We start from the raw sequence: 27,932 nt of genomic DNA, 5'->3' as shown, positions 1-27,932 counted from the left end.
TACAGTGAGGATTTCCCTGATAAAATATCACCATGGTTAAATGCAGCTACATCAAATCCTTTGAACAGTTGAAACTACACAAGGAAGAAACTAGAAAAAGTCAACCAAATATTAATTGGGAACTTCAATAATGATGAAAACCATACAAATTCTTGGTTCTTCATCTTCTTCATCCGGATGTTTTTCTCTACCCCACAGATTAAAGAAGCCCCATTCGAATTTCAATTTGATTTCAAGAAATCCCATTTTAGCAGCGGTTTTGAAATCCCCCAAATCACACTTTTGCGCTTTCCAAATTCGAAAAGGTCGCTTTTTTAGAGCTTTTCAAATGTCGCAAACTCATTCCGAGTCGACCCCAGATGGGGGGCCATCGCCCCCTTCATCCTCAACGTCTACAGCAGTTCACTCAGCTGTGAGTTTTCATTTTAGTAATTCTTTGACTTTGAATTGTTTTTTTTACCTTTTATGGATAGTTTTCTTGTTATTTGGTGGATTTTAGGTTATACCACTGCTTCTACCATGTTTTGTAAATTGGGGAATTTCCAGTTTTTTTTTTTTTTGCTTGCTAATCCATAGTTTTAAGTGTTAATTTTTGGTGATTTAGTTTGTTGATTTGGTGTTATGAAGAATTAGTTAGGTGGTGATAACAGTTCAGGGCATTATACTTTGTTTAATCCCATCTTATGATGCTGCATTGGCTTAGCTTAAGTTGTATACACTTGGTTTTGAGCTGTGAAGATTGATGCATCTAGTTTAGTGTGTATTTGAATGAATTAGTCGGGGCATATAAGAGAAATGCCGATGGTTGCAACAAGAATTCAAGAGAACATATAGTTAATGTGGAATAATTAGCAATTGAGTTGATTATCGGTTTCTGACATTAGCAGGGCTTTACTAGGAAGATCAATTTCTGCCAATTGTGCGGTGGCCCAACCAAGCACGAGGTGCCTGATGGAGAAGAAAAGACGAGAGCTATCTGCACACGGTGTGGGAAAATTGCTTATGAGAATCCAAAAATGGTAAGAAGAGAAAAATGTTTACATGCATGGAATATACTTGGCTTTTATGGAACTCTTCCAGTATACTCTCGTCGTTGATGTGAGAATGTGTTATTTCCAGCCAGATTCCATTGACTAGTGAAATTCCAGATTGCTATAGCCTTAGTTTATCGTTTGTGTTTAGGATGGCAACACCATCTATATTGATTATCCGATGTAGAAATTGAGAGCTGAGAATTTTTCTTGATTACAGTTGTAACCTTTTTTCTCGATTTATAGGTAGTGGGTTGCCTCATTGAGCATGAAAACAAGATACTGTTGTGTAAACGGAATATTCAACCGTCTCATGGCCTCTGGTATGCTTTTCAGCGTGAAATTTCCTTTTAAAAGTATCATCATAGATTATGTCAAGGTGCTATTTTTACTGCGCATGAAGGACTCTTCCTGCTGGTTACATGGAGATTGGGGAGTCTGCCGCTGAAGGGGCAATTAGGGAAACATGGGAGGAGGCGAATGCAGAAGTCGAGATCCTTTCACCATTCGCCCAGCTGGACATCCCCCTTATTGGCCAGGTAAGGAGTATTCGTGATATGAATTATGTACATCAGTTATTCTTTGTGTCTATAACGCGTGCTATGCTACTTATCTGCATTCTTGGTGTTTATGGTTATGATTGGCTCCATGTTCATGAATGGTGTTGACAGACTTATGTTATATTCCTGGCGAAGTTGAAGAGACCTCACTTCTCACCGGGTCCAGAGTCATCAGAATGCAAGCTTTTCGCATTTGAGGATATTCCATTCGATTCTCTGGCATTTTCTTCGATGCTGGTCACCTTAAACTTGGTTCGTACGCCTACAGATTATCTCGAACAACCATCATCATCCCTTCTAATTTACCTAACATTTGATTCATCTATGATGGTTTTTACAGTACATGGAAGATAAGAAAACGGGCCGAGCCAAGTTTCACTACGGCATCATAAACAAACGGTAATACCCTTTAAACCTATGCAACAATGGACCAAAAAAGTCTCTATTGTTAGGCCACCAGCACATGTTGTCTCTTATCCGTCTCTTATCCATCTTTTCCTTTCACTACTCATGGGCCCTTACGTGGAAAAGTCTCAATGTCCACGTCTTCATTTCCTCCAACAAGCATAACCATTCTCAAATAAATTCACATATCACTCTTGTCTTGAAAATTGTCATCCCTAACCAGCAGATGATTGTCGACAGGCCTGGTACGAGCCCGTCTGAGATCCGTGAGTACACTCTGGATAGCCATATGAGGTGTTGAAAACGGGCCCGTGCGGAGAAGGGTGGAATGTAAAGTTTGTTGTAGGAAGGTACTTAGTTCATTCATGTATATCATGTATGTATGTCTAGTGCACGGACGATCTTCCTGTTTGATGATTTAGATTCTTGACATTTTTTTTCACTTTGATCCTCATATCATGTGTTTGATTGATGAATATCAATGACAATTAATTCAGTTCAAACAATGCAGTCGATTATCTATTCAACAACTTTAGTAAATGTTGGGAAATATTTACCGAAATTTGGTGTTAATACGTCTCAGAAAATGATAGTAATTGGCTATACGACTTATAAAGAACATGATATTTTTTTTTTAAATGTTGAAAAACAATGCAAGTTTCCTTAAATTGTTCAAAATTTGTGGCTCGGGTTATTCGATTTTGCATGAAGATGCTATATTTTGTCAAGGTCTTCCCTTAATGGGCTACTGCGTACCCTGATTGAACCCCCTCACGTGATGTTGAACGTTGAGGACTACTGCTTACCCTGATGTTCACTCCTCATATGATGTTGGATGTTGAGGGCTCCAAGGCGACGGAATCGTCTTTTTTGCTGCAATGCTATTTTGTTGTACTATTTTAAATACATTACACTAAATATATCAAGAATATAAACATAAATTTCAAATGGTCAGTGATGTTTCGTCTAAGAGCATTCCCAATGCTCTCCCTAAAAACTCCCTTATTTCTCCCTAAGTCCTGCCACATCAGCGCCACGTCAGTACCAAAATTTATCCCCAGTTTTTAGCCAACTTTTAGCCAACTGCTCCAATGGTTTCTCCCTTATTTCTCCCTTATTTTTCCCTAACTCAACATTTCATTTTTACATCATCACTAACATTGTTTAATTTTCCCTACGAATGTGTTTAATAAATAGATTTATAGTGAACAATTCATCGTTGTATTAATCATTGCAAAATATAATACAACGAGAAAAAAAAAACTACAAATAAAAAACCATAAAAAACAAAGATTTAAAAAACTAAGAGGGAGGGGCATCCGGCGGGAGGCCCATCAGGATCTTCGAATTTTGGATGGTCGACCAGAGGGACTGCTTCTCTTCTGGGATTCCGCCGCCGGTGAAGTACAGCGTGTACAACTGCGTCAGATTGGCGACATTGGCAGAGAGCGTGGTTTGTTGTATGAACTGGGGTTCCGACTGGGCATCCGATGATGCGCCCTTCCCCTTCGCCTTCTTCGCTCCCACAGGGCGCTCGTGCGGGGCATCCGGCGGGAGGCCCATCAGGATCTTCGAATTTTGGATGGTCGACCAGAGGGACTGCTTCTCTTCTGGGATTCCGCCGCCGGTGAAGTACAGCGTGTACAACTGCGTCAGATTGGCGACATTGGCAGAGAGCGTGGTTTGTTGTATGAACTGGGGTTCCGACTGGGCATCCGACGATGCGCCCTTCCCCTTCCGCCTCCCCTTCGCCTTCTTCGCTCCCACAGGGCGCTCGTGCGGACCATCCCCAGTCAAGTCGATGGGGGACGCGCTCCCCTCGCTCTCCGCACCGCTAAGTCGCGAGCACACCGATTTCCCGTGCAGCGCGCTGTGCATCCCCGTCCGGAATTTGGGGAGATCCTTCAGCCTATCATAGATGTTCCAATACTTGAAGCCCTTCAACAAGAACTGGCCACTATACCTCTGGATGGCCTCATCTCGGACCATGTGCTCGTTCTGGCCACTCGTCATGTTCGTCATCAAGTTAGAATATATACCGTTGAAATGGTCGCAGTCCCTCATGAGGCGCTCCCAATGCCGGCGGATCGCCTCGCTGCCATGGTCCTTCATCGAGGCAGTCTTGTTGCTCGTGTACTTCTCCGCAACCCGCTCCCAGAACATGATCTCAGTCTGGTAGTTGCTGCGCTCCGCGTTCTGCGTCATGTCCGCCCAGCAGTTGGCTATCAGCTCGGACTCTTCCAGAGTGTAAGTAGTACTTACCCGCTTCGGCTTCTCATCGGAAGCCGTATCAGTCGCAGCCGTCGACGCCGGCACCTTCCCCTTCCTGCTCCTGGAAGGCGGCTCGGCGGGCGTTTCTTCCACCTCGTAGTCGTCCGTGCTAAGTGTCGGATCCGTTGTGTACGTCGCGGCCTGAGATCCTTCGTCGCCTGGGGTTGATCCAGGGTGTCGAACAACGATGTGACTATCTGGGGGCGATACACATCGTCGGCTGGAGAGGGCATGCTGAGGGCAAACTGGAAGTACGGAGAAAGTCTGCGCACCGGAGGAGTCTGCAATGGGGACGGACCCGCATATGGATATTGGTCGGGAGGAGAACCCATCGACAACAACGAGTTCATCCACTACTGATTTGTTTCATCAGTGGGGTTGGGAATTTGCGGACTCGGCTCTTTGCCCTTACCTTTTCGGGAATTTTTCCTATTTGAACTCATAATTTTGAAGATTGAAGATTGAAGATTGAAGATTGAGATAATGAGATTGAAAAATTGAGAGAATGAAGATTGTATGTGATGAATGGAGGAGGAGGAATTATATATAGGTTTGGAATTATAGCCGTTGGAAAAAAAAAAAAAAAAAAAAAAAAAAAAAAAAAAAAAAAAAAAAAACGCCGATTTATCGCCGAATCGCGCCTACAGTGGGCACCGATGATTCGGCGATAACTCGGCTTACCGAATTAACGCCGAAACACTCCCAACGGTCGGCGATATTCGGCGAAAAATCGCCGAGTGTTATCGCCGGACCATTGGGAATGCTCTAAGCTAACTAACACGCCACTTATTTTTTTTTGCGGAAAAACATTAAATTAAATAAATTTCTCAAATTTGGGAAACAACAAAAAATATTAATCGTCAAATCATTTCATATCTTCCGAAATCGTTTCAACGATGGCTTCATCAATTTCAGTACAGAGCCCATTATTGTCTTGTAAATTCCAGTCTTCTTATTTCCAATCTTCTACAGAATCTTATTTTCTCGAAAATAGCTGCAAAAATGAGAGCTCTGCGAAGTTCAAGACTGGGAAAAGGAAAATTTTCGGAGTGGTGATGCGGCAAACAGTGCAAGGGCCTTCAGCTGCTTATGCCAAGGAAATCGAGAGATTATCTGCTAAAGAATCTCTGCTTCTTGCTGTACGATTACGATTCTAACTTACTTATCTTTTCCCCTTTTTGGGAATTTGTCAGTTGTTTGGTGATTCCTTGGGGATAGTTTGATTTGTTTACTTTTAATTTTAGGTTTATGGTCATAATTAACCAAATTGATTAACTTAACTAGCCAAAATGAGGAATTTGTTTGCTTTATTAGTTGCCGGCTAAAGAAGTTAGTTTATTTTTATGCCAATTTAAAGCTAATCATTTTCAGGTGTACTAGCTGTTTGAAGGATTGTACCTTGATTTGTAAGAGTGTGCTAATTGTTATTGTTGATTCTGTTATGTTCCCATTACTTTGTGACATTTTCTTTCAAATAAATAAATAAATATTTGTTAGAGGGCATTTACTTTTCATGATTGATAAGAGTGTTTTTCTATGATGCATATCAAATCTTGAAAAGTCAAAACAATTCTTGTATGATAGATAGAAGCACTACATATGAAGGTTCTTGATTATTGTTAACTGAATAATAGTGGCTGGATGGTGTTTAGTTCAAAGATGCTGGAGGCTTTGAGGCACTGGTTACTGGAAAAACGAAGACTTTGCAAAGCATTGACGTGAACGAGAGAATTGTTAGCCTTGAGCGGCTGAATCCTACGCCTAGGCCAACAACGTAATGTCTCTATTTTGTTGAAGTGAAGTTAATTATGAGATCAGTTTCGGTTGAGGTTTTCATTTCTTTTTTGCCAGATTTCAGGTCTCCTTATTTGGAAGGCAAATGGAATTTCGAGTGGTTTGGATCGGGAAGCTCAGGACTCGTTGCTGCTAGGTCTTTGTTTGAGTGAGTTTCGTCTCAATTTCGTGTTATAACTATGATATATAGCTCGTTTGTTTAACCTATTTGTGATGCTCAATACAATTTGATGTTGATGATATATTGATAGTTGTGGTGATTTTGCAGGAGGTTCCCTCCGGAGCTGGCAAATTTGTCGAGACTTGATGTGGTGATCAAGGATTTGTATGCGAAAAATTCAGCAAGTTTGAAATTCCTAAATTCGGTAATGCACTCAAAATTGAATCTTGTATCACGGCACTACATGATTCTCCTTCATGTTTTGCTGATCAAGAGATCTGGACACAGATACATATTCTTGTTCAGAAGTGTCTCGTTGTTATAGAATATATAGAGCAATTGTGAAAAGACGTGTTTTTAAAACACTTTTGTTGCTAGTCTTGGTTTTTTCTCATTTTCTTGTCATCTATGCTCTTCCTGAAATGCAGATAGAAAGCAAGTTTATAATCTCGAGCAAGTTAACTGTGGAGGGTCCGCTTCGGATGAAGCAGGAATTCCTTGAAGGATTGTTAGAGTCCCCAAAAGTTAATGAAGAATCTATTCCTCAGCAGCTAAGAGGCGCTCTTGCCCAGGCTACGAACGCTGCCCAACAGCTTCCTGCTCTTATTAGGGATACTGTGTCTGGTGGATTAAGGATTCCTCTCGGTGAGCATTTCCAGTTTCGTGAAACTATGCATTCAAATAGTTGATCAATATGAACACTAGAGGCAGTACAGCACGTTTGATCTTTTCCCCGTTCTACATTTGGATCTATACGTACATGGTTTTATATCAAATCTTGGTTGCTGGAATCACTATCTTGTTCGCTTACAACTGCAGGTGGATCTTTCGAGAGATTCTTCATGATCTCGTATCTTGATGATGAAATCCTGGTAAGTGCTCCCAGCTACTAAATGCAGTCTTTTTTGAGTTTAGCTCTTGTTATAGATGGTCCATGAACAGAGTCCAATCACTATAGAACCCGAAAAAAATTACAAATATGCCATTGAGTACGAGCTTGAATCTGATTATTCGACCTGTGAGACTGCTTACACAAGTTCTTGAGTCGCGTTTTGCATCTATATATGCAGATAATACGGGATGCTGGTGGAGTTCCCGAAGTTCTCACAAGATTGGATCCTGGTCCATCGCCATTGGCTGAGCCAACAACCGAATACGAGAGTTGAAATGAAGAAGCCTCAACTGTTGCTGTATTTTATGTACACTACAAACTCCGACAGTTGCACCCTAACGACATAACAAGAATGAACGAAGCTCAAGCGACGTCTGCTTCACCTCTCTCGTCTCGTTTCCTTGCTGATGTAAATGATGAAGTGAGCACCATGTACACTTGCCCATTTGTTGACATTAAGTTAAAACCTTTTTGTAACACACATTAGTTCAAATGTTGATTTTACTTTTTTTTTTTAGATATAATTGTGCTAAATTTTCTAGCTACATACCATATTTACGAACTACTATTAACTTTAATTGAATGACCATTTCATTTTTTTTCAGTTCAAGCATATTTGGTCCTTCTCTTTCAATGCATCATAGACATTGCCTATTACTACTCTATCATAAATAAGTCGAGAGCAAAACATGAAACTCCACCAATGTGTAATTTAGAATTTTTTTAGGGGGATTTGATTTGATTTGATTTTCTATGACAGTCAATATTTTAGTTACAACTACAGTCTACATGTATATACTCATATATCAGTAGGTATGTAATCCATTTTAATCTAATTTTGCTAGCTAGAATTCCCGTCAAAGTTTGCTATTCAAAGGAAAAATGGGCTGCAGCCACTATTAGCATCAAGCCTATATTTTTGATAAAATTTTGAGTTGGTCGTAGATACATAAAATTATTTTCAAATTATTCTTGGAATTATCTTACTCATTACTTTAGGAAATTATCTTCTTTGGCACCGTGATCTTACCTCAAATCTTTATACAACTAAAAATAAACGAAGTACTTATAAAACTATAAAAGTGGTACACGAAACCTATCTTTTCATATTGAACCCTAATTCAATGAAATAGTACTATTTCTCAATTATATAGTAGAATCTATTTCTAAGTGACATTAACGATTTTATAATAAAAAGAACACAGAGTCCCCTCACCCCCTTACAAGTTACGATTGGTTTGAAAATTAAAACAGAAATGAATTTATCTGTATAAAATGAAGCAGTTATCCTATCCGTATATAGATAATAATGATAATATTATTAACGAAAAATGGTGATATTAATATTAAAGGTGACACATAGGGGACACATGTTAGGCTAAAGTAACTAAGGGAGCTACGTGTCCGCGACTCAACTACCTTTAACCGCCAAAGCCACCTTTTAAATCCTCCTTCCTTCCCAACACCTCAATCTCAATCTCAAAGCAAAAGAAATCAGAAACCAAAAAGAAAAGAGAAGAAAAGATGCAATCTGCAAAGGACGCGGCAGCTTCAGCCAAAGCTGGCATGGAGAAAACCAAGGCCACACTCCAAGAAAAGGTATCTCTCTCTCTCTTGATGATATGTTACAGAATTAAGAGTTGGATATGAATTGGTATGAATTATAATTTATACGTATAGGGTGAGAGGATGACGACCCGCGACCCGCTCCAGAAGGAGATGGCGACGGAGAAGAAAGAGGAGAGGATCGACGAGGCTGAGCTCCGCAAGCGCGATGCCCAGGCTCAGCACGAGGCTCAACGCCGCCACACTGGTACCGGCACTGGCGCTGATACCACTGGCTTTGGAACCGGAGGCACTTACTAAATAATAGTGTTAATAACTATATATCTAGCTACCTTGTAATAAAATGGGTGAATGTGTCTATATCAACACACTCCTTGTATTGTTTATGTATGTTGATTTGCAATGAATTCTCCCTCCCATTTTAAATATTTATGCTTCATTTTTCTGATTGAGTTAGTCTATAACAAAACTGCAACCCAATTAGGGGATTCTGGTATGCCTCTTTTGCGAGTATCCATAGCCACAAATCCAATCCAAAAACAGTAGCAAATTATTGGGGGGACTAGCGAGTAAGAAATGTAGAAGCTAAAAAGAAAGTAAATAGTGCTACCAATTAATTGATCCAACCTTAATACTACGCCTAAAATAGGGGTTTGGTCGTCGCTGGAGATGCCACTTTGTTGACGATGAAAGGGGGCTTGCAACTTAATATCGATAAGATTGTGGGACAATATTTATATTATGCCATATTTCTGGGTTCTTCTTCCATTTATACACTTTTAAGTGCGCGCTCAAATTGAATTTCCGTCACGTGATCTTGGAGCGCAGTCACGTGCACAACCTCTCAATGGACTATGCTCATGAGATCATATGAATATAGTTTCAAAGCGAACCAAATTATGAAAAAACAGCCCCTCCAAACGAAAACTAAAGTGGCAATTATCAGTTTGTTTCACAAAATAATTAATTAATTGCGTAAATCAATTCATAATTATGTATTCATCAATTATATGTACACCAATTTAAATCGGGACGACAATTGTGTTGACATGTTGTAATCAATCCAAAAACATATAAGAAATGCACAAATTGTGTTGTAAATTTGCAATCAATCCGAAAAACACAAATTAAAGAAAAGGAAACATACTGGAGTAACAATTTTACATGCCAAGATAAAAATAGTACTGTAATTTTTTTTTTATAGAGATGAATCATCTTTTGATTTTATGATTCAAGACTAACGTGTAGACTCAGTTGTTGATTTTATTTTCAAAATTTATATTTATTCCATCTTAGGCTATCCCAACAAGAATATATTGTAGACTAATTAAATTGTCCATACTTTGTGTAGGGAAATTTTCTTCAACAAAGTGTAGAGCATCATGACAGTACATGATGGTTTAAAGCACAAGATGATGCAAAAGAACTCCATAGTCAAGGCAGTTTTCCCAGAATTTCAGTAAACAGTTATTAGAAAATTTTTTATTCTAAATTATACATATCACAGATTGCCATTTATCCCTTCACTGCGCACAAAGGAACCCCCAAAGTAAAATAACATAGCATCCTACTAGACATTTCACTTGATACAAAAAGAACGTTTTTGAAGATAAATCAGGTACGAGTAAGACTAAGAATATTCTACAGCAACTAAAATTATTTAAAGAAAATAGTAACTCAGAGATCAAAATTACACCGAATGAAACACAAAATTAACTGAAACAAGATGCTCCACAAGCCAATTATCCGTGAATTCGCGAAATTTGAAGTTCTAATAGGTGACTCGCGATGTAGAGTACATAAATAGAAGAAACAATACAAATTACAAATTGATTGGTCAAGTTCAAATCTAACTGAAACAGTGAAGAGTAACGAATACTCGTAATAAAACAAAAAACGGGGATGTAATTGTAAATACCAAAAGTCCCGTTAGATGACTCGATTTCGATGCGATGTCACGTGCTCCCCGAGAGACCCATAAGGAATCACGTGCTTATGTAGATGGGCTTCAAATGGGCTTGATATTTAACAAATGAGCTCGGTCGTGATAAATTGGCCTGGCCCAAATCATCAATTAAACTGGATTGAAAATTAGATAATTTCTTGTGGATCATTTTTAGAGAATTTTATTTTGTCCAACTTTTGTCATCTTAATTCTTGTGTGTTGACCTTAACATGTAGTTAAACAAAAAGAATGGGGTTAATTACTATAGTTTAATTTCTTTTCCATGATGATGATTATAATCAACCATTTTTTGGTTTACTTTACTACTCCATACTTTAGAAGCATCTTTTGCGCTTTAACTTGAGATTAGATTGTTCGGATTAGTAATTCGTTTAGAAGATGATCTACTGAGAGATAAAAGATAAGCTAAGGAAGTCGATTTTATATTCTTATGCATATTTAAAATCGATAAACATACTCAGTAGTTGAGGGTTTAACTAAATCTAAATTAGTTAATGTGACATGTGAGGAATCTTTGCTTATTTTGATTCATATGGGATAGATTTAGCTATAGTAAAACTAAAACTAAACGTGTTTAAGGATGTTGTAAGCAACATAAATTACATAATCGATCTTGTGATTAATTTTTTGCCAATAGTTTTGTTATTTAAGGAGTAGTATATTTAGTCAATAAGTAGAATTATTCCCATCATAATTTATTTTGTAGAATTGAACAAACATATCCTCTTTATGGATCAACACTTTTATCACTACATTTAAAATTATAGTCTTGCAAAATAGTTATATTATTATTATTATTACATTATTTAACATGAATAATTTTTATATTAAAATACATGCTCTAATTTTACACATCAACGATCACAACACCAACAAGGTTAGAGAAGCAATTGTGATTTCAAAATGAACTGGCATTTTGTGCTGCATATTGAACCAATCACAACACTTTAGAAATTTAACCATTCAACAAAGACAACACTTATTTCCTTACCTGGATTATAGGATAGGTCCTTTCCACTTTACTACATTTTGCTAACAATGAAATCAATCACACCATAAGTCTGCATAAAATTAATGCAAAGGTAAAATGTGTGGTACTCATCTAGTCACCTAGTTCCACGTTGGACTGAACTGAAAAGTCCAATATTGCGTTTCATAATCAGGTATTAAAAAAAGCATCTGTGATTCTATAGCCATTAGACCATGTTTATCAGCAACCATTCAACCCAACCCAATCATCCACTTTTTCAATATTTAATTCATTTCTATCTCCTCCACATCATCTTCCACATCATTAATATTCATCCAACCCAACCACACCTATTTTCATGGTTTATCAATGACCACCCAACCACACTATCATACATTTATTTTTATATCATTTTTTAAATAATAATATTATTACATGAATATTTATTATTGCATAATAAAATTTATAAAAAAACGCAATCAATGACAAACTAAAAATTATAGAGACAAACTTAAAAAAAACATAAATTACAATAATTGAAATACGAAATTGAAACTACATAATTAGTACTCATACATAAGATGAAAACTAGACATTCAATTGGAATTGCCGAATTTCGCCGATATATGCTCAACCAAATCGTTTAGCAGAGCTTTGTGAGCTTCTCTGTTTTGAAGTTGGGCTTTATTTTTCATGTAAGAAGCTAGACTCGCGATCCTATTCGTAGAATATATGAAATCATTATTCGCATCTCCACCTTCGTTCTCACGACTACTTCGTCCAAGTCGATCTTGAATAAATTCGGCTGGATCACAATAGTTTGAATACGTGCTTCTTTCATCTTCCACTATCATATTATGCAAGATTATGCAAGCAATCATTATTTTCCCCATAATATCACGATCCCAAATAAGACATGGGCATTTGATAAAAGCAAAACGAGCTTGCAAAACACCAAAAGCTCGCTCAACATCTTTTTGCGCGGACTCTTGATGTCGAGCAAACAACTTGTGCTTCATCGTTTGTGGACCCGGAAAATAGATTTGACAAATGCCGCCCATTGAGGATATATGCCATCAGTAAGATAATACCCCATATTTTTTTCGTGGCCATTTACTATGTAATTGACCTTCGGTGCTCGACCTTCCAAAATATCATCAAAAACAGGAGATTGATCAAGCACATTAATATCATTTTTCGAACCTGGAGTTCCAAAAAAAGCATGCCAGATCCACAGATCTTGAGATGCTACTGCTTCCAAGATGATTGTCGGACTCCCGCTTCTTCCCGCATATTGTCCAGCCCATGAAGTGGGACAATTTTTCCATTCCCAATGCATGCAGTCAATACTACCCAACATGCCTGGAAACCCACGTTGTTCTCCAATATGCAGAAGTCTTGCCAAGTCTTCTTCGGTGGGCTTTCGCAAGTACTCATCGCCAAAGTTAGAAATTACACCTTCAACGAACTTGATGAGAGATTTGCGAATGAGTTGTGCGCTCATTCTCAAATATTCGTCGTGCAAGTCGGCCGCCGTCCCGTAGGCCAACACCCTCATCGCTGCTGTACATTTCTGAATGGCAGACATACCAAGCCGACCAGTAGCATCACGCTTTTGCAAAAAAAAGTTGTCGGTCTCGACGAGCTTGTTCATTATTTTTTCGAACAAAGGTTTTCGCATGCGATACCTTGTTCGGAAAAAATCTGGAGGATAGATTGGATCTTCAGCAAAGTATTGCTCGAAAATAATATCATGACCCTCCTCGCGTTTCCTTTCAATGTATCTCCTTCTAGCTCTAACCGTCTGGGTTGTAGGTTGTGAAGACAGGGTTGTTGGCCAAATAGCTACATCCTGGATTGGTTGATCGAGTTGTTGATTTTGTTCAACAATTTTTTCTTCCCATTCATTGTCTTCGAGAAGATTGAAAGGTTCAAAATTAGAACTTGATGACATTTTTTAGGGAGAGTTGGCTCAATAATTGTGAGAGGATTTGTGTGTAATTTTCGTGAAGCATATAGGTAAATATATAGAAGTTATTTGTTGAGCATGTGCTTCCACTACTATCATTTGTGAGCACATGGGTTTTCCTTGGATTCTACCACCACTTGTGATAAAAAAAAATGACTTGTAATGTAGTCATACTTTGATTTTCGTGATCACATGGGTTTCTATTGGATTCCACCACCACTTGTGATGGAGAATGATACTTTGATTTTCGTGATCACATGAGTTTCTATTGGATTCCACCACCACTTGTGATGGAGAATGATACTTTGATTTTCGTGATCACATGGGTTTCTATTGGATTCCACCACCACTTGTGATGGAGAATGGCTTGTCATGTAGTCATACTTTGATTTTCGTGATCACATGGGTTTCTATTGGATTCCACCACCACTTGTGAGTGGAAAATGACTTGTCATGCAGTCATACTTTGATTTTCGTGATCACATGGGTTGAGTAATGGATTTCACCACCACTTGTGAGTGGAAAATGACTTGTCATGTAGGCATACTTCCATTATTCGTGATCACATGAGTTTCTAATGGATTCCACCACCACTTGTGAGTGGAAAATGACTTATCATGTGTGCATACTTCCATTATTGGTGATCACATGGGTTACTAATGGATTCCACCACCACTTGTGAGCACATTTTATCTATTCATGCTTTGATTGAAGGGCTTATCACATAAACTGGAAATTACATAAGCAACCGAAATTGGAGATTACATACTAAGCAAGCGCCAAATAAAAGTTACATACTAAACAACGGAAATTGGAGATTACATACTAAGCAAGCGCCAAATAAAAGTTACATACTAAGCAACAGAAATTGGAGATTACATACTAAGCAATAGAAGTTGAAAGTTACATACTAAGAAACATACATTGAAAACAGATAAACTACGATCACTTCCCAAACAATTCTGCTATTAGATTGCGTTTCAGCGTTTCTTCTTCTGGAGTTAAGTCCCTCCTAGCCATCAGCGGAGTAAGGATAGCTGCCTTGATGTTCCGTTCCTGAATATCACTAGCTGCCTTGATCTTCCGTTCTTGAATATCACATTCCCTTTCACGTGTGACTCTCATTTCACGCAGTGCTGCAGTGAAATCATTAGGAACCGTATATGATGGTGTTGCAACTTCTTTGCCTTTTCTTTTAGCCTTAGCCTTAGCTTTAGCTTTATCTCTTCCAATAGGACGTTGTAATGTTGAAGAAACACTCCCAGGTTTGGAGTTGATTTGAGGTCCTCCCTCCTCACTAGTCCTCGACCTTTTTGAGCTTCCACGACTTTCTTCAAGGCTGTCGTCATCTGGCTGGTATCGCGATGAACCGGTGCTATTCAACTTCAATTCCCACTTGGGATAGTGTCGCATCACGCTCTCAAACACCTTATGGTGAGTAAATTTACCCTTACCATAGATTTGTTGAGCGGCTTTCTCAATGTCCTCATTAGATTGGCCGCTTGTAGCTCGTTCGTGTGCACGCTTGTATGCAGCAATCCACTTGGAGACATTTTTGTTGAGTCGTCTGTAGCGCTGTCTCAATGACTCCAAACTCCTTTGTTCGCCCATTGTTGGATTTTCTTTTCTTATTTGTTCATATTGAACAAGAATATTTTCCCATAGATTCGCACTAGTTCGGTTGGTGCCAACACATGCATTTGTGCTGATGAAACACCAAGCAGACATTAGCGCATTGTCTTCTTGCTCATTCCAACCATGTGGAGCGTTTGAAGCATTCACATTAGTTTCAAATTGGCTAGAATTTGGAAAATTATCAAAGCTAGGGATATAATCTTGGGAAGGATTGAAAGTTTGGGAAGGATTGAAATTTTGGGTTGAGTAGAAATTTTGAGAATCAGAGAATATCTCATCATCATCCATGATGAACAACAAAGAGGACCAAAAAATAAGAAATTATATCAAAGAAAGGATTATAGAATGAGAAAAGATAAGATTTTTTTTTTCAAATGTATAGCAAATGTGGTCTATATTTATAGAGAATGAAAAATTATGAATTTTGATATAATTTTTATAATTATTTAACATTTTATTTTCGAGATATATTAATTACAGAAAAAAAAATAACAACCAATGAGAATGTGCCATTTGGCACAATCTCATTGGCTGAATCATTAATAAATTTGACCAACCAAGAGGTTGGTGGTTGCCATTTGACCGACCATTGTCGAAGAGAGAGACCCTTGAATTCATTAATTTTTTTTTTTTTTAAATGCATGGTGACGTGGCGGTCGACCATGCAATACCGATAAACGTGGTCTTAGAGCATCCGCAATGGTCGGCTAGCGACCGGCTAGCCGATTCGTCGCGCTGGCCGATCGGCTAGCCGAACCATTGCAGTCGGCGAGAGCAAAATCGGCGAGCCGATGCGCTGGCCGCTATTGTGGCGGCCCGATCGGCCAGCGCCGAATTTTTTTTTTTTTTAATTCTTTTTTTAAATTTTTTTTAATTCTTTTTTAAAAAAAATTCAATTTTTTTTTTAATTTTTGAAAAACTATATAAACGCGATTTTCTCTATCTCTAAATTTCTGTACAAGAGCAACATCTAGCGATGGACAACAACAACTAACCCAATACAAAATTAAGACCTAAAACAGAAACATGTCATACCGTCGGGCCGGGGGCCTCTCCGCGCCCCCGGACCCCCATGGCAAGGGGGCGTCGCCCCCCTTGACCCCCTGACTCGCTGACCGACCCCCGTTCGGCTAGCGGCAAATTATAACAGATTCAAGGTGGCTCGTGTGTGGAAGCCCGAATTTTTTTTTATTATGTTATTTTTATGATTTTTAGTTAATGTACTTTTTTTTATTTAAATAAAATTAATGAATTTTCCCGTATATGTGTCGTAAATTTAATTCCGTAATTTAATCGTAATTTTAATTCCGTAAATGTAGTATATTTTGAATTATTTGTATTGCGGCTGGCCTATGGCTGGCCTAAATCTGATGTGGCAGGTGGATTTTTTAGTGTTGCTGACGTGGCAGGGGAGAGAATGGCTGGCCTATGGCTGGCCAAAGCACCATTGCGGATGCTCTTAGTACTAAATAAATTATTCAATAAATTATATTATAAGTACTGTACTTACAATAAAATATTATATCAATAATACTTGTAGTACAGTAGTACTATTTTTTATGTTAGATTTTTGATAAAATTTTAATTAAATAACCGTAAAATATCATCGGAAAATCGTCGGTTTGGAACCGAATCCGCAAAACACCCTCGCAGGTCGGTTCCGGTTTGACAATTTCCAAAACTGGAACCGGCGGTTCCAGAACCGTGGGCACCTCAAAGAACATCCACAGTGGGGCGGACGATGGGTTAACCATCGTCCGTGCCCGATCAATTGTCCGTCGCATCGTCCGCCACTGTGACATTGCGGACGATGCGAAACGTTTTTTATTTTTAATTTTATTTAATTTTCAAAACCTATATATATTCTCACTTTTTCCACTCATTTTTCACTTCTTTCACTCTCAAATTCACACTACATATTCTACACTTCAAACAAAATGAATTCCGGAGATTACCCATGTCCGAATAGTCCGATGTTCGGTGGTGCACGATGGCCGGTTACAGAACCCGACGACTACTGGCCATTCGACACCAACGCCTAGTACGATCCCGAGTTTAGCACGGACTCGTACGGGCTGTCAGACATGGAGCCTTCTCCGAACCGCACACCCGCCGCTGCTCCTCGCGGCCGATCCACCGCCGACGAATCCTTCGTCTTGACAAGATGTTGGATTGATGTGTCAGAGGATCCGGTGTTCGCCAACAACCAGAAGGTTACGGCATATTAGGAGCGCATCGCCGAAAAATACAACGAGGCCAAGCCGCCCCACCCCCACGCCTACAAGCGCCATAGGGAGCAGCTACGCAAGCACTGAGATCAAATAAAGAAGCAGGTCAATATGTTCGCAGAGGAGTACGACAAGTGCGAGAGGGAGCGGGCCAGCAGCAGTGAGAGTCTGTCGGATGTGCGCGACAAAGCGGTGAGATCGTACACGTCATTGTACGGCGAGTTCAAGCACTACCAGTCCTGGGTGATCTTGAAGGAGAAGCAGAAGTTCGTTGGTGGTATGATTCCCCAATCGACGACGGCGAAGAAGAGGGCGTCGAAGCGCACTTCGCTAATTATACAAGCAGCGAGAGCGGCGCGTCTCCAATGGACCTCAACAATCCGGTGTTCGAGGATGAGAGTTCCGGCACTCCGATCTCGGCGTCCCCCTGTCATCAAGGCTGCCAAGGCCAAGGGCAAGGCGACCACATCCGCCGCGGTGCCACCTGACCATGCCGCAAGCCCGGCCCCGAGCGCGACCCAAAGCGAGACTTCGGTTGCGTCACATGCCTACACGGATTTGGTGGCCTCCTCCGACTACAGGACGTTGTTGGACGCGCACAACGCCCTGATGCAGGCGACCAACCCGGCTCAAATCGAAGGCATCATGTGGATGATCGGTGGCCTCAGCCGCAGATTGGGACTACTCTAGACCGGATTTAGTGCATTTTTTTTTAATTTCTTAGTTTGTAACTTTTTTTTAATTTCTTACTTTGTAACTTTTTTTTTATTTCTTATTTTGGAACTTTTTTTTAATTAAGTAAATGTAGGATTTGCGTTAATTGTGTTGTTTTTATTTATTTATTTTTCTTGATATATTTGCTTAAATTGTATAAATACAAAATAGAAGTAAAATGCTTAGGGCGTGGCTTGGGGCGGGCTATAGTCTGTCCCATTGCAGGTGGAAGTAGCGGAGGATAAAATGCTGACGTGGCGGTGCATAGGGCGTCGCTTAGGGCGTCCCACTGTGAATGCCCTAATACAATTCACTATATTATTTGAAAAAAAAATTTGTTTCCTATTTATAGTTATGGAGTATTAAGAGCATCCACAGCGGTGATTTTTTTGGCGTTCGTCAGTCCGTTCCGCTGAGCAGGCGGCGTCCGTCCGCCGCTGGAGCTCGTCTGTCCGTGCCAGCGGCACGACGCTGCTCTTAGCTAAGAGCACGTCCGTGCCGGTGAGCACCATTACGTGGCAGCTTCTGATTGGCCAACGACATAGCCGTTGGCGAATTCGATTTTTTTATTTTTTTTAAATTCAAACTTTATTTAAAAAAATGTTTTTAAATAAAAAAATATTTTCCCACTTCCCAAAAAATTATATCCGTTTTCTACCCACTTTTAATTTATTTTTCAATTTTTCCCCCCCAAAATTCACATTTTCATCTATAAATACCCCCACTTCAACACAAAAAATCTCATTCTCATCTATTCTATCATCTAGATTCTCTCATCTTTTTTCTCATATTCTCTCATCTAAATCCCCACCACACTACACAATGTCCGGCTCCGGCGACCACCCCTCATGCAATCGCGGTTGGAACCACGATTGGTTCGACTCCGGCGAATTCCCTAGTCCGGAAACGCAATTTACGGCCCCTCCTCAAACCCAAGGTTCGCAATTTTCGGGTGGCTACCGTCCTTACCCGGTGCACGACCAAAACGCCTCCGGGTTCGGGTGGGAACACGAACCCGGATCTGGAGGGAGCAGCAACTACTCCTACTACTACTTCTATTCCTACTCTTACTCCTCCTGTTCGTGGCACCCGCACCCCGTACACTCCGGGTGAGATGATGGCGATGTTCAAAGCCTACTTGGCAGTCTCCGAAGATCCGGACGTTGGCACGAACCAAACCGGGGATATGTATTGGTGGCACATCACTCGCCTTTACAATGAAACCCGCCCGGCAGGAACCATCTATCGCAATGAGAGTATGGTGCGCAAATGCGTCTACAGATGCAACTTAACAATCGGTAAGTTCCAGGGGTATTTCCAACAGGAAGAGCAGGCGGCGGGGAGCGGCACGAGCGAGCTCGACATCATCAGTGCCGCCTTGGCGTCATACCAAAGCTTGGAGATGATACCGTTCAAGTACCTCGATTGTTGGCAGGAGGGGCGCCGGCATCCGAAGTATAGGGGCGACGTAGTAACATCCTCCTCCAGCTCCTCCAGCAAACGGTCGAGGTCGGTAACCCTATCCGACGACGCCTCCGATGATGTGACTACCCAGTTTGCCGGAACTAACTTGGGTAGCCTGACGCTGGCCCGAGCAGCACCCGCCGGCCGCAAGGAAGGAAGAAGGCGACGGCTACCCGCTGTCGCGCCCCGACTCCAGCTGCCCCCGCCCCCGCCCCCGCTCCCGCTCCCTTTGTGCCTCCTCCACCCCCGAACAACTCGTTGTGGACCCTATTGGGTCAACTCTATTTGAACGATACGTCTAAGATGACTCCGGATCAACTTGCAACACATGAGCAAATGATCCGGGGTCTCAAGAGGCAATTGGGGTTAGAGGACTAGTCTTCCACGTGTGTAATTTTTAATTTGTAGGATTTTAATTATGTATTTTTTTATTTTCTAGGATTTTAATTATGTATTTTTATTTTTTAGTATTTTAGTATTTTAATTATGTAATTTTTATTTTTTAGGATTTTAATTATGTAATTTTTATTTTTTAATATATTTTTATAATGTAGAAATGTTTTTAATAATTGGAGTATTTAAATTGAATAATCGAATAGTGGGATTCTTGAGCTTGTCCTTAACTAAGAGCACGGATGTTGGTGTTGTGCTCTTAGCTAAGGACAAAGAGTAAAAGTGGATTCGGGCCCACTTCCATACTCTTAGCTAAGAACATAGATGAGGATACTCTAAAATTGTGTCATATCCAAAATAATCTATTTCTATAGATGGACAAAAGTATTTAATAGTACTCCTATATCATTATTATGAGCTAGGGTAGAATTGGTAAATCACGAGGTCAGGAGGACACTCGCTCACTCTCTGCGGCGGCACTGTCAAAGCTTCTCAACAGCCTCAATCAACTCTACTACTAGTACATTACATAGTTTTCATCGAACCCTCACGCTTAATTACCAACACATTTCACACCATCGCGCAGCGCAAGAAAGAACTTTTTCTCTCTCCCATTGTTTTTCAAGAGAGGTGAGTGAGAAAATGGGCTCGTAGAATGTGGCTTATGCTCTGTCAAATTGATCTGTTTTTTCGCACTGTGAATCTGCATTTCTTGGACTTTGTTTGTTTTCTGTCTTCTTTCGGACATCTCTCGTTTCTTCCATTGATTGGTAGTGTTAGGATTTTTGTGTTTTTTGCCTAATGTTAGAGGTTAACTGAGGAAGACAAGCTATTTGTTGATTTAAGTGCAAAATGTGTGCTGTGATTTGGCTGTTGAATCCGTGAATGTGTGAGTTTTCATGTTTTTCTGATTGATCGATGCAATAATCCAGAGTTCAATTCGTCTACGAAGTTTCAGTTGAAGGGCGAGGTTTTGGTTGTGGAAAGTAAGGACATTGATAGATTAATTTAATTTGGGAAATTTTGAAGATTATAAAATGCTATAAGATGTTTTTTGTATCCTAAATGAGCTATGGATGTATTTTTGATGAAATTTAATGAGATTAGAAAGCCTACTCTCAGTTTGGTTTTGATGTTGATATTGTTTGTGGAAAGGAAATATTGTGTTTTTTTAAAAAAATGCTACAAGATGTTGTCTGAAATGAGCTATGAATGTATTGCTGATGAGATTTGATTACATTAGAGAGCTTAATCTCAGTTTGGTTTTGTTGTCGACATTGGTGTTGATGTAATTTCTTTGGGAAAATGTCATGTAAAGTTAAGCTGACTCTGCGAAAATCATATGCAGCATCTCTAACTTAGAAGGACATGGCTGCGGCAGCAACTCATATCACACAACTTTTGGTTGCAAAGCCCTGCGTTTCCGCTTCCCACCAAACTTCTAGATCGAGCATACCATGTTTTGGCAATGAAACCAAAGGCGCGTCTTGGACAAAGCTTAGGAGTTCGGCGTTTTTACCTGCTACACACACCTTCTACCAAACCTGCCACAGCAATGCTTCAAATTCTAAAAGGCATGCTGTAAAAGCAATGGCTGCTAGAGGTGATAAACCATCTTTGCCAGGATTGCCCATTGATCTGAGAGGTTGAACCTTATCTTTGTTTTGCATCGACTGTTTTCTTTTTGGGGTCTCATATTTATGGATTCTCTTTGTATACATCTACGAATGATTCAAGCTAGCACATTAGGTTAGTTGCTAACATATGTTGCATTGTTTGCAGGGAAGAGGGCGTTTATTGCTGGCATAGCTGATGATAACGGGTATGGATGGGCGATTGCAAAATCTCTTGCTGCTGCAGGTGCTGAAATTCTTGTCGGGACATGGGTTCCAGTAAGTATTTGGACTTAGTGTTTCAGCGTTGTTTTTACTCTCTGAAGTTAAAGTTTATTACTACTACTAATGATCACCGAATATTTTAGGCACTAAATATTTTTGAGACCAGCCTACGACGTGGAAAGTTTGATGAATCGCGCGTGTAAGAAATGATCTCCTATGTCTGTCAAGAAATACTTAATCTTCCTTTGCTTTGTCTATTGACCCTTTCGGGATATTTAAATTTAGGCTGCCGGATGGTTCTCTGATGGAAATTGCTAAAGTCTACCCGCTGGATGCTGTCTTTGACTCTCCTGAGGATGTTCCTGAAGATGTAAGAAATATTTTATCCGTGATTCTTTTGAGTTAAACGTGTTGGAATTCTCCTATGTACTAACATAGCTTTACCATGGTGCAGATCAAAACAAATAAGCGCTATGCTGGCTCTTCTAATTGGACTGTGAAGGTTTATCTCCATTGCATTTTCTTCATCTTTGGTTTTACCATAAATAATTATGTATAACTAATAATTATTTCTTTGGTCTATTTGAACCTGTACTCTTTTTCCTGTTCTAGTGACATTGTCATGGTTCTTGATACTATTAACAAGAAGTTTGAGTTTTGTCTCATTTTACCAGTTGCGTAGATTACTAATGACGTTTCATAATAATTAGTTCACTTGATTAAATTGGAATTGTCTTGCAGGAAGTTGCCGAGTCAGTGAAACAGGATTTCGGCTCCATTGATATTCTTGTGCATTCTCTTGCCAATGGCCCCGAGGTGATTATCGCTTAGCCCTCCTTTTTTCTGACTTTTATTTTATTTTTCCTTTCTTGAAATCACTGTTTATCTTAATATGTCGCGTAGGTTACTAAGCCTCTTCTTGAAACATCAAGAAATGGCTATCTTGCTGCCATATCTGCATCAAGTTATTCCTTTGTTTCCCTTCTCAAACATTTTCTTCCCATCATAAATCCGGGTATGTCGCATCTTTAGCCCTTATTTCTTTGACTCATTTCATTACTGTTACTGATTTTTATCCCTTTGGCAGGTGGCGCCACGATTTCTTTGACCTACATTGCATCTGAGAGGATAATACCAGGGTAAGAATAACCCTTGACATTCGAGTGTAATATGGTCTCTCAACGACTCAGATTGTTGGATTACATTGTGCCTTTCTTGCAGATACGGCGGTGGCATGAGCTCTGCTAAGGCTGCTCTCGAGAGTGACACACAAGTTAGTTCTCCGAACTCTTAGTCTTGTCTTATTCGTTTCGACTTACCGCATCATGATGTCATAGCAACCATTCACTCCGATTAGGTACTTGCTTTTGAAGCTGGGAGAAAGCACAATGTGAGAGTGAACACCATATCCGCAGGTATTGAATCAAGCGCTATCTGATTTTGTCGAGGAGTGTCGCAATCTGTTGGTGCATTGTATAGTTACTCGTTGTCGTTGAGATGTTTCAGGCCCATTAGGAAGCCGGGCTGCAAAAGCCATCGGTTTTATTGACATGATGATCAACTACTCATTAGAGAACGCGCCCTTGCAGAAGGAGCTTACTGCCGGTGAGTTACTTTCTTGTGCCCAGAAACGAGACATGGCGTTAGCTGTTAGTCATCTAATTCTTGAATTTGGTTTGAATTGAACAGATGAGGTCGGTAACACTGCTGCTTTTCTGTCGTCTCCTCTGGCATCGGCCATCACTGGAGCTGTTGTCTATGTCGACAATGGACTTAACGCGATGGGAGTTGGAGTTGACAGCCCCGTCTTCCGGGATCTTGATATTCCAAGAGCCCCACAGAATTGAAGAGAGTGAGAGACCTACATTCATTCAGCACTGTGACATTAAAAAGACTTGATTTTTAGTTTTGATCTTCAAATTAACTGTAGGGGGCTCAACTTTCTTGCCAGTTTCTGTGCTCAGAGAGTGTTAGTGAGAGACAAGATATGGAAACACATTAACATAGGAGTACTAATAAAAATGTTGAGAAATTCAAAATGTTAATGAAATTGAATGAAGAAAAATAAACGTCTCTGGTAATATATACTCTAAGAGCAACTCCAAGGAGAGAAGGCGAATGAAAAAGGTATATCATGTTTATACATTCTCAAAAAGTGCAATATACCTTTCTAAAAATCAATCAACTCCAAAGATAAAAGATATATAGAAAGGTATATCATTTTAAAAAAATAAAATAATAGTACAAAAGCATTAAAAAAACATAAAGTGTAATATATTCCCAAATACCTTTCTTCTTAGAGAATGATTTTTATGAAAAGAAGGTAAATATGGTGATTATATGATTACCTCTTCAAAATGGGAAAAGGTATAATTCCTTCTCAAATACCTCTCCCCTTGGAGAATGATTTTTCATGAAGAAAAGGTAAATATGATAGTTATATTAGTTTACCTCTCCATTTACCTCTCCCTTGGAGATGCTCTAATAACCTACCAATGATGATACCATTTCAACATATTAAATTTACGCTATATTTTTCGAAATTTTAGCTATGGAATATACTTTATACTACTCGTTCTATAGTAATAGAGTCATTTTGCCATTTTGGTACGTTCCATAGTAATAGAGTCATTTTTCTTTTCAGTAAAAGTCAACACATTTTTCCACATCTATTTTACTTTCTCTTACTACTTTTTTTCTCTCTTCATCTTTTTATCTTTTCCATTTTCCACTTTATTCTCACTTTACTTAACTTACCTAACACAATTTTTCTTAATTTCCGTGTCGAAAAGAAACGCATCTATTACTATGGAATGAAAGGAGTACAATATAGTGCATATACTTAATAGGAAGTAAAAGAATGTTCACTACATTTTTTAAGAAACGACTGCTATATGATACTCCTCAACTAAAAAGTGGGACATGTTTTTTTTTATTATTATATTTTTCCCTGAAAGTGAGCATAAATAAATTATTTAAGGATGTAAGTAATCTTTTCATATGCATTTCAAATCGTAACCAAAAATTCAAACAATAAGCGGCATACCAGGTAAGCATATGACGTTACATATTTTAAAATTTTAACCAGTTAAAATACCATTACGACTTACGGAGTACTAAATTTACACTACATCTTTTTCTTAGAAAATACGAGTACTACCATATGATACTCAACGAAAAAGTGTATTACATATTTTCCTTAAAAAACATTCTGAAATTGAGCATAAATAATTTATCTTTCCAGTTTTGAAAGGATGGAAATAATCTTTTCCTTGTGCGTTTCAGATCTTAAGCTAGAAATTCAAACAATAAGCGGCATACAAGGTGGAGTAATATACTAGTAGTTACATATTGTATTTATGTTAAAATTTTCAAAATTTAACCATGATTAAATGGATCCAAAACAGTTTGAATTTGGAATTGGTTCAACCAAAACATATTCAAAATTTTATAAGTAGCTATAATCACACTCATTAAGGCTCCAAATTCCAACTTCACCCCCAAATATCTAATCAATGCCATAAATCTCAAGGGCAAAACAGTCATTCCCGTTATAAATACGCCAAAATTTGCAGTCTTAAACAAATTATCCCCAATTTCTCTTCACCTTCCCAACTCTCAATAAAACCAGAGAAGAGAGAGAGAGAGAGAGAGAGAGAGAGAGAGAGAGAGGCGCAGTTCAGTATGAAGGCATCAATAAAATTGAGGGAGGAGCGGACGCCACTGCTGCGAGCTAAAATCCCCATAAACATTCTCAATTACCCCTTTCAATCGGGTGTTGTCGCCGGAGAATCCAAAGAATTCTCCCTAAACCTGAGCACCTATTTCCAATCCGGCCCTTCCCTTAAATTCGCCTACCGCCCAAACGATTCAGAGACCCCCTTCAGCTTCATCTTCAAGACCGGAATCGGCCATTACGGCTCACCGATCCGGAGCCCCCTCACCATGAGCGCCGAGTTCAACGTCATCGGCTGCGAAAACCCTAGCTTCTTCATCCGATTCAAGCCCGATTTAGGCGATTTCTCCGCAAAGAAACTCATCTCCTCCGCCATCGTCAGGAAATTGGGGGGAAAGCCGGCACTCGAAGAGGGTAATATCGTCAAAAAGTTCGCCGGACTCTTCCCGGCCGTCGAATCGAGGGCGGGGTGGATGGTGAATGCAATCGTCAGAGGCACGGACCTGACCGCCACGACGGCGCTCCCGCTGCGAGATTTCGCGTTGCTTAATTTCCGGTGGGGGCTTAGGGTTCCGAAAAGCGGCGCGGCGGCGGGTGATTACGAGACGGCGGCGGGAAGGCGGCGGCGGCAGACTGATCGGGCGGCGGGTGGTTATAGGCTGCCGCAGCTGGTGATGGACAAAATTGGGATCGAACACGTGGCGAAAGCGGATTCGAAGGCGGAGAAAGCGGATGAGTTCGGCCAGCTGGCAGGGGCGTGTTTGGAGGTGAAGAAACAGCTAGAGGTGGTTCAAGCGGAGAATGGGTCGTTGAATAAGGCGTTGACCGATTTGAGATCGGATTTGGCCGCCGGGAAAATGGAAACCGAGCCCGAAAACAACCGGAATTCGAACATCTCGGGTTTGGGTGAAGGCAACAAAGGATTGAAGGTTGCATAATCTTGTGATATGTGGTTTTTGGTTTGATTAAAGTTTGTTCATTGGATTTTCACTTTTATTGATAAAATCATGAAAGTGTGCTAGTTTTTTAAGGTGTTTTTGTGTGGTGGTATGTGATTCTGTAAATTTCTATGCTTTGAGAATGATTTTGGTTCGATTTTCATGCATCTTATTGTAAATGGTGTTTGAGTTTTCCTCCCATACCAAGATTTGTGATATGAGTCACTCGTGTCATCTCTTCTACTCCATACAAAATAGAGAGTAACAGAGTAATCAGTTCAATTCCACCAAGACATTGTTTACACCTAACAATTAGACCACCTAACCAAATAGTACTAGTACTCTTAACTAATCTTTCCTAAATATTAGTACTTCAACCATTTATGAATATTAGAGTATCCACCCTTTCTCATGGACACTTCTCTTTTTTTTTATCCGTAGCCACTTCTGATTTGTCCACGGTCACAAAAAAAGGTTTCCGCAGCAATAGTGGACACTTTTGTTAGCCACGTTTCACTTTAAAATGAAACTTGGTGGGATATTTATAAAAATAAGCAAAAAAAATAATTAAAAATTCGAAATTAAAAAAAATAAAATAAAATTGGAAATCGGCGACCGCCGCAGCGGTTTCGCCGTGCAATAGATAGCCGCGGCGGCCGCCGCGTTTCTCTCTCCTCCTGCTCGTCCTCGGCGCATTGGGGGCGAAAGCCCTTCCGCCCCACAAAAGTTGTCCGCCTCCGGGGCGGCCTCTTCCCCCACAATACACGATCGGGGCGCCCGCCGCAACGCCCCTACCGTAGATGCTCTTATGCGGTCTTTAAAATTTGAGTGAACTATATCAAAAGTCCCCGACCTTTCCAGTTGTGACACTGCATGTCACTCAGGAAAAAAAAAATATCTCCAAAAGTGCATGACCTTAAACATAATCACGTATCATGTTTTTGTAGCCAAATTTCGGACCAAAATACCTAAATGCCTTCAATGGCATTTCAGACATATTAAACTCAAACTGCAGACCTACTCTGCCTTCATCTGCAGAACTTGCAGGCCTTACCCAGTCACTTTTGTCAAATCAAAGTTGATATTTCCCACGCTGTGCATTTACCTCTATTTTAAGGGTTTGAAATTAGAAATTCATTTCTCTTCTTTATATTTCGTATTTCACTATCAAAACATAACACAAAAATGTCATTCGTTATGGCATCCTCAAATTCAAAACAGAAAATAGCAATATGTTAATAAGTCATGAACATCTTTACGAAGATAACGATAAGGATCAAGTCATAAAAATTAGTATAAGATTATTTCAAAAAAATTAGAGATTACATATATATAGCATTCACGATAATGTTTTTCCATGGGAGTTCTACCAATACACAAGAACTTCGGCGGCTGCGAACACAACAGACAGAAGCACAATATAAACCGAACATCTATACACAAAAATGTCTATATTGATCGA

The 27,932-nt window shown here is 39.7% G+C and overlaps 5 protein-coding genes across 6 annotated transcripts; all 5 read left to right on the top strand.

Annotated features, from left to right (window-relative positions):
* The first annotated feature begins 10 nt into the window (after positions 1–10).
* LOC125187533 (nudix hydrolase 23, chloroplastic-like) lies at positions 11–2,502 on the top strand. Of its 2 annotated transcripts, none has more exons than XM_048084140.2 (7): positions 11–412; positions 885–1,019; positions 1,278–1,354; positions 1,435–1,570; positions 1,703–1,843; positions 1,932–1,990; positions 2,237–2,502. In XM_048084140.2, the coding sequence occupies exons 1-7, from the start codon at positions 131–133 to the stop codon at positions 2,295–2,297; spliced, it is 891 nt and encodes a 296-aa protein (XP_047940097.1). In that variant the 5' UTR covers positions 11–130; the 3' UTR covers positions 2,298–2,502. The 2 variants fall into 2 exon arrangements, with proteins under 2 accessions (XP_047940097.1, XP_047940098.1); XM_048084141.2 differs by having other exon boundaries at positions 15–412; positions 888–1,019.
* Positions 2,503–5,118: 2,616 nt separating this feature from the next.
* Positions 5,119–7,628, top strand: LOC125186738 (putative plastid-lipid-associated protein 13, chloroplastic). The gene is made up of 7 exons (XM_048083182.2): positions 5,119–5,406; positions 5,920–6,041; positions 6,126–6,209; positions 6,330–6,426; positions 6,650–6,866; positions 7,041–7,093; positions 7,292–7,628. The coding sequence occupies exons 1-7, from the start codon at positions 5,164–5,166 to the stop codon at positions 7,385–7,387; spliced, it is 912 nt and encodes a 303-aa protein (XP_047939139.1). The 5' UTR covers positions 5,119–5,163; the 3' UTR covers positions 7,388–7,628.
* A 931-nt stretch (positions 7,629–8,559) lies between these two features.
* On the top strand, positions 8,560–9,107 carry LOC125186941 (protein LE25-like). Its single transcript, XM_048083428.2, has 2 exons — positions 8,560–8,712; positions 8,794–9,107. Exons 1-2 carry the CDS (start codon positions 8,638–8,640, stop codon positions 8,977–8,979), a joined length of 261 nt encoding a protein of 86 aa, XP_047939385.2. The 5' UTR covers positions 8,560–8,637; the 3' UTR covers positions 8,980–9,107.
* An 11,334-nt stretch (positions 9,108–20,441) lies between these two features.
* LOC125187061 (enoyl-[acyl-carrier-protein] reductase [NADH] 1, chloroplastic-like) lies at positions 20,442–23,795 on the top strand. The gene is made up of 13 exons (XM_048083574.2): positions 20,442–20,648; positions 21,367–21,663; positions 21,801–21,910; positions 22,000–22,055; positions 22,142–22,226; positions 22,311–22,358; positions 22,598–22,672; positions 22,760–22,871; positions 22,944–22,995; positions 23,078–23,129; positions 23,214–23,271; positions 23,363–23,461; positions 23,546–23,795. The coding sequence occupies exons 2-13, from the start codon at positions 21,387–21,389 to the stop codon at positions 23,701–23,703; spliced, it is 1,182 nt and encodes a 393-aa protein (XP_047939531.1). The 5' UTR covers positions 20,442–20,648; positions 21,367–21,386; the 3' UTR covers positions 23,704–23,795.
* A 1,667-nt stretch (positions 23,796–25,462) lies between these two features.
* Positions 25,463–26,637, top strand: LOC125186296 (uncharacterized). The gene has a single exon (XM_048082650.2). The coding sequence runs from the start codon at positions 25,541–25,543 to the stop codon at positions 26,468–26,470; it is 930 nt and encodes a 309-aa protein (XP_047938607.1). The 5' UTR covers positions 25,463–25,540; the 3' UTR covers positions 26,471–26,637.
* Positions 26,638–27,932: the final 1,295 nt, after the last annotated feature.

Source organism: Salvia hispanica, chromosome 5 (genome assembly GCF_029641045.1).
Source record: "Salvia hispanica isolate PSC_SH4W2 chromosome 5, Shi_PSC_v1, whole genome shotgun sequence".
Taxonomy (NCBI): Eukaryota; Viridiplantae; Streptophyta; class Magnoliopsida; order Lamiales; family Lamiaceae; genus Salvia; species Salvia hispanica.
This window is presented reverse-complemented; position numbering and strand designations above follow the sequence as displayed.